The 6,000-nt window shown below is 35.4% G+C and overlaps 1 protein-coding gene across 1 annotated transcript in view; it reads left to right on the top strand.

Annotated features, from left to right (window-relative positions):
• Positions 1–354: 354 nt before the first annotated feature.
• Positions 355–6,000, top strand: part of ADGRV1 (adhesion G protein-coupled receptor V1) — a gene marked incomplete at both ends in the record, with an annotated part of 526,225 nt that continues 520,579 nt past the window's right edge. The window contains 3 exons of the mRNA XM_079702360.1: positions 355–537; positions 2,757–2,906; positions 3,985–4,080. Coding sequence (XP_079558486.1) covers positions 355–537; positions 2,757–2,906; positions 3,985–4,080 — 429 coding nt within the window. The remainder of the gene's footprint in view (positions 538–2,756; positions 2,907–3,984; positions 4,081–6,000) is intronic.

Raw genomic sequence — 6,000 nt, 5'->3', positions numbered from 1 at the left:
ACTGGCAGGTGGATTCTTAACCACTGCGCCACCAGGGAAGCCCTGGAGGGACAAATTTTTTTAATAAACTAAATTTAATAAATAAGTTTAAGGCAAGTTATAACTATTATGTTAATATGTAAGTTAAAGAACAAAAAGTACTTATGGATAGTAAACAGTACCGAAGAGGGTTGTGATTTTTGACTTATTTCTGTGATCACACATTTGCATTGGATGGCTTAATATTTGATGGATTTTTATGTCTTAGTTGCTTACTAACTCTTTACTCTTATCTGTAGGTAATGCAACGTAATGAAAATATATTGGATATATTTTTTGAACGAAATCTTTTTTTTTTTTTTTTCCCCTATAGGGATGCCCTCTGCATCTTTATTAGTAAATCTTCTTTCAGCTTTATTCATCCCTTTTGTGTTTGGAGAAACAGAAATAAGGTTTGCCGGACAAACAGAATTTGTAGTTAATGAAACAAGTACAACAGTTATTCGTCTTGTCATTGAAAGGATAGGAGACCCAGCAAATGTCACTGCAATTGTATCGGTAAGAAATGACAGTAGTTCTGTTTTTACAGAAGTAGATAGGAAGTGTTTTAGTTTCAGTGATAAGAATTTTTTAACTCTTTGAGATTGAGTAGTTCCATTATGATAAACAATTTGCAGGTAAATGGTTTATTCCTTTTATATCTGTTAGAGGTTTATATAGAGTGCTGTAAGGTAGCATGTGCATTTGACAGTGAAGATAGTATTTTAAAGACATAGGCTGATTATTTTAAAATGTTCATATGTTTATTTTAAAACAAAACCCCAAGATATGAAGAAGAATTTCTAAGTAAAAGAACATTTTATTTTGGATAACTTGTATTCTCGTTATCTCTGCTTGGATTTATTACTTAGTATCAGGTGGCTTAGAGAAAATATATGAAATATTTAAATGTAGAGAAATGGCAATTAAAAAAAACCCTTATGTCAGAGAGCTCCTTTTTTGGGAGAAATTAAGTATATTAAGTAGAAGTTAGATGGAATTTGTTAAACTATTGCTCTATCTTGCACACAGTTTAGTTAGTAGATAGATTATATGTACATGTATTTGTGTTTAACCAGAAGATCATGTCATATGACCACTAAGGACATTGATATATTTGAGGCCCAAACTACTTGGAATTTTTATTTTAAAAAATAAGTTGTTTTTTTTTTTGCCGTACGCGGGTCTCTCACTGTTGTGGCCTCGCCCATTGCGGAGCACAGGCTCTGGACGCGCAGGCTCAGCGGCCATGGCTCACGGGCCCAGCCGCTCCACGGCATGTGGGATCTTCCTGGACTGGGGCACGAACCCGCGTCCTCTGCATCGGCAGGTGGACTCTCAAGCACTGCGCCACCAGAAAAGCCCCCCAAAATAAGTTTTTAAACAATAGGTTAAATCGTCACATTGGGAAACACTGTAAAAAGAGACAAAGAAGAAAAACTATCTATGAAAGAAACCCAGTATTATAATTTTGTGCATTGCTTTTAATTTATGACATGTATATATATTTATTGAATTTATTTTTAGTTTGAGTATATATTATATTTGATAACTTTTTACATGTAATTTTGATCGTATCGTAATAATTTTTTCAGGTTGCTCTATCGTATTCACAACTTTTCTTGATGGTGGGGTCATCATTTCCCAGTCATTTCTCAGCAGTTTTTCATAGAGGTTGCTTCCAATTTTTGCTGTTGTAAATATTGCTTTGATGAAACTGTTTATGTACATATCAATTTTTATATATTTTGGATTGTTAAATAATTTTTTGGGTTGGATTACTGTGGTTTTTCTCTGTATTTGTATCAGTGTCTCTTGATATTTAATGCTTTCTAAAAAGATTGTGCCACTTTTTTTGTGTCACTTTTTATATTAAGGTATGAGAACAAGTTTTCCAACACCCTTAACAACTTACTTGGATTTTTCAAGTATTTAAAACTAACTTTATTTTGTAAATGAGAACTAGAAATTGACTACAATATCCCTATAGACATCCTTCATTTTTAGTTTATACTAAATTGTGTTTTTTTCTAGTAGCTAAGTTATTCATTTTGGATTCTTTGGCAGAAGAAATCTCATTTGGATTTGCACAAGAACTTGCTCCATTATAATTTCATAATTATTGCTCCCTTGAGAATCTTAGCAATGCTGATGTTACAGAATGAGGTCTTAAAAAGTTATGAGGAAAAATTTATAATGACTAATAAATTGGTATGCTAAAAGAATTGGGTCCTTATTGGTGTTATGGGAGAATATAAATAAAACTTCAGGTTTAAAGTTTTGGAAAGAGTAGTTTCTTTAAAACTGATAGGGAAATAATTGATTTTCCTGATATATTTTGGCTACTTACACCTCTTCTTTGGGAGAGTTTTAACTACAATTTGTCTTCCCTGTTAGGTTTGCTGTAATCCACTTCAGATCAATCAAGAGGCACAGAAAAAAATTTCACATCATTACTTTTCTATATAATTATTACTTTTCTATGTAATGATTCCTTTACCTTCTAGAGCGTAAACAAATGTTTTTATATAGAATCATTTCTTCTTATAATGCTTTTTTTTAAGGTGATTTTTTATTAGTTGTTAGATATTTGTTTTGTTTTTCCACATCCTGTTTATAAACATCAGTGTCATTTGATGATTCATGTTTTTTTACCTGTTGATTGCTCTCATTAGCATCAATTTTGCTTGTCCAAACACTGTGTTGTGTAAGAACTGTCTATGTTTTGCATTTGATAGCTGTATGGAGATGACACCAGTGACTTTTTTGACACATATGCTGCAGCTTTTATACCCGTTGGAGAAACAAATAGGACAGTGTACATAGCAGTATGTGATGATGATTTACCGGAGCCGGATGAAACTTTTATTTTTCACCTAACTTTACAGGTAAGTCCTTTTTTCCCTGATAAGCTTAAACTCATAAAAATCTTACAACGCTTAAAAATCATTTTCTCTAGAGATGAGCCAATTTAAGTGCCTGGTGGTGGTTTTCATAGAAGCCAGAACTGACAATCTCTTTGGCAATTCCACGGTCTGGTTATTCCTCAGACAATCTTGTTTAGAAGATTCTACAGCTAGTTTTTGGATTAATTCAGCTTATTTAGGAATTGCCATGACAGATGCTCAGGAAAACCTTGTCTTCCCTTTGGCCCTTTTCTCTTTTATCCCTCTTCTGCTACCAGATGCACAAAGAATGACCGTGACTTCTGAGTTCAAAGGAGAAGGGTACAAAAAGCAGGCTTGGCAGTGGGAGGTCCCTGTGCATTAGAATAAATTTGGAGTGCTCCTGGGAAAAATGCTTGACTAGCCTAAGGTTTAATTGTCCTTTATGGCTGAGGCAGTGACAGCTAACACTGCTCTACTTAATTTTTCTGAAGTGAATTGAGAATTTTTTAAGAATGACTGGGTTGGTGTGATTAAAATTTTTGTGAAAATGGCACTTGAAGCAGTCATGTTTTACTTTTGTAAGACGCTCTTTTTTCGTATTTCTTTATGCTGCTATTGAATATTAATAGAAATGTAGCAAACTCTTCCCATATTAGAAAAATTGCTTTAATATTTTAGCTTTAATTTGGTTCTGTGATTTATAGAATATTTCTTAAGTTTCAGCACCTTCTATAGTGTAAGAAAAAATCACATATGAATAGAATTTCATACTGTTACTTAATTCTCTGTTATATTAGTAATGAAATTAGAATATATTACGAGCCAGTGATTATTTATAGTTATAACAATTTATATTTTAATAGTGATTAATGGTTTTCAAAACTCTTGAAGAATTCTTGTTTAGAACTTAACCACGTTGACTTAGTTTTAATATATTTTCTTAATCTGTACATTAAAAATATACTTGTATTTTTATTCATATTCTGAATACTTACGTAACGACCAAAATCCTTTAAAAATAATCTCTTTTTTCCTCTTATGTTTAATTTCTTAATTTACTTTTGGGCTTTTATTTTAGAAACCTTCAGCAGATGTGAAGCTTGGATGGCCAAGGACTGTTACTGTGACAATATTGTCAAATGACAATGCATTTGGAATTATTTCATTTAATATGGTATGGTTATAATTTGATTAACCTTGTGGTTGCTTAGATAACCGTCTATTAAATTTTTTTTTTTCTTTTTTTTTTGCGGTACGCGGGCCTCTCACTGTTGTGGCCTATCCCGTTGCAGAGCACAGGCTCCGGACACTCAGGCTCAGCGGCCATGGCTCACGGGCCCAGCCGCTCTGCGGCATGTGGGATCTTCCCCGACTGGGGCATGAACCCGTGTCCCCTGCATTGGCAGGTGGACTCCCAACCACTGCGCCACCAGGGAAACCCGTTAAATTTTTTGATTACTCTCTGTGCTACCTAGAATCATCCTGTCTTTTGATGTATAAATAAAATTTGGTCTAACTCCATCTGTATTCCACATTCTGTAGACTGTCCTTTTGCTTTACCTAAGATTTCTGTGAAATGAGGGGCCCCCTATGATCGTGGTCATCTCTTGCCCTAATCTCTTTCTGCTGATCATTTCACCCCCAGTTGGCACTTCAAAAAGCATTGTCGGGCTTCCCTGGTGGCGCAGTGGTTGAGAGTCCACCTGCCGATGCAGGGGACACGGGTTCGTGCCCCGGTCCGGGAGGATCCCACATGCCGCGGAGCGGCTGGGCCCGTGAGCCATGGCTGCTGAGCCTGCACGTCTGGAGCCTGTGCTCTGCAGCGGGAGAGGCCACAACAGTGAGAGGCCCGCGAACCGAAACAAACAAAAAAAGCATTGTCTGTTAGCCTCCTCTGAAAGTTTGGGGTGATTCCAGACAAGAAAAATGTATTGAAAGAACACTCAAAAAACCTATAGTAAACTAACAATTGAATAGCAGATGTTATAGCTCTTAAATATAGTTATTCTATATTTATTCCCTACCCTGAGATTTTCCTATTAATTACTATTTCTTGAAGGTTAAAACTCCATGTCATCTTCCTCAGTTTTGCTCAACAGTTCATTTTTTTCTCCTTTATCACCAAATTCCTGTGTCCCTGGCCAGTCCTATGTTCAGAGGGTTTTGTTCTTTAGAAAAAAAACACACAACACAGGTCCCCCCCACCTTTGAGAGAGATTGTTTTCAGCTCTGAAATAAAACAAAATTTATCTCAAGTAAAATTGGATATTGCAAGTTAGTTTTAGTTTACAATAAACTTCCTGGTGTGGAGTCCTTTTGAATCATGTTACTAATTATCATTACTAAAAGGTAATGTGACACTCCCCAGCTTTTTATTTATTTTCCAATTTAGGTTGCTACTTCAGTTGGTGTATTGTATGTCATTTTCTTAGCACCTTGAATTATCTTTGAAACAAGGTGAGCTATAGATAAATACGATCTTTATAGTTGCAGTATCTTTATTAAAATGGATATGTGAATAATGCCAAGGTAGTAGACGTTTTGTAACTTCCATTATATCAACATTTACAAAAATTAATTAAATTAATTAATTAATCAATCGCTTCTATTTGAATGATATGGAATTTTTAGTTAAGTTTGAACCAGGCTCCCTTAATTGCTTAATTTTTCTCCCTACTGCTTTTCCTCTACACTCACTCCCAACTTTCATCCCCCACCTCATACTGACTTGTTTAAAGGTTTCTTTCCTTCTTTCTTTTGACATTAAATATCTTAGCCTCTGGGAGTGAGTCCTAGTCTCTAGCATTTGTCCTAAGTCCGTGACTGTTGTGGTCTCAGAGCTGCCAGGAAGCCTCCGACTGGGCACCTGCCCTGTGTGATTAAAATTAAACTAAGTAACTGTTGAGCTCACAGTTGTTACTACATAGGCTGGCTTTGGTTTCCAGAGTGGATGATGATTACATCGATGATGAAGGTAACGATGATGTTGATAACAATTATAGCCAACATTTGCTGGGTCCTCACTATGTGACATGTACTCAGATAAGCACTTAGACGTGAATTATTGACACCTCATCGCAACTGTTTGAGACAG

The sequence above is a fragment of the Hyperoodon ampullatus genome (assembly GCF_949752795.1).
Source record: "Hyperoodon ampullatus genome assembly, chromosome: 4".
Taxonomy (NCBI): Eukaryota; Metazoa; Chordata; class Mammalia; order Artiodactyla; family Ziphiidae; genus Hyperoodon; species Hyperoodon ampullatus.
This window is presented reverse-complemented; position numbering and strand designations above follow the sequence as displayed.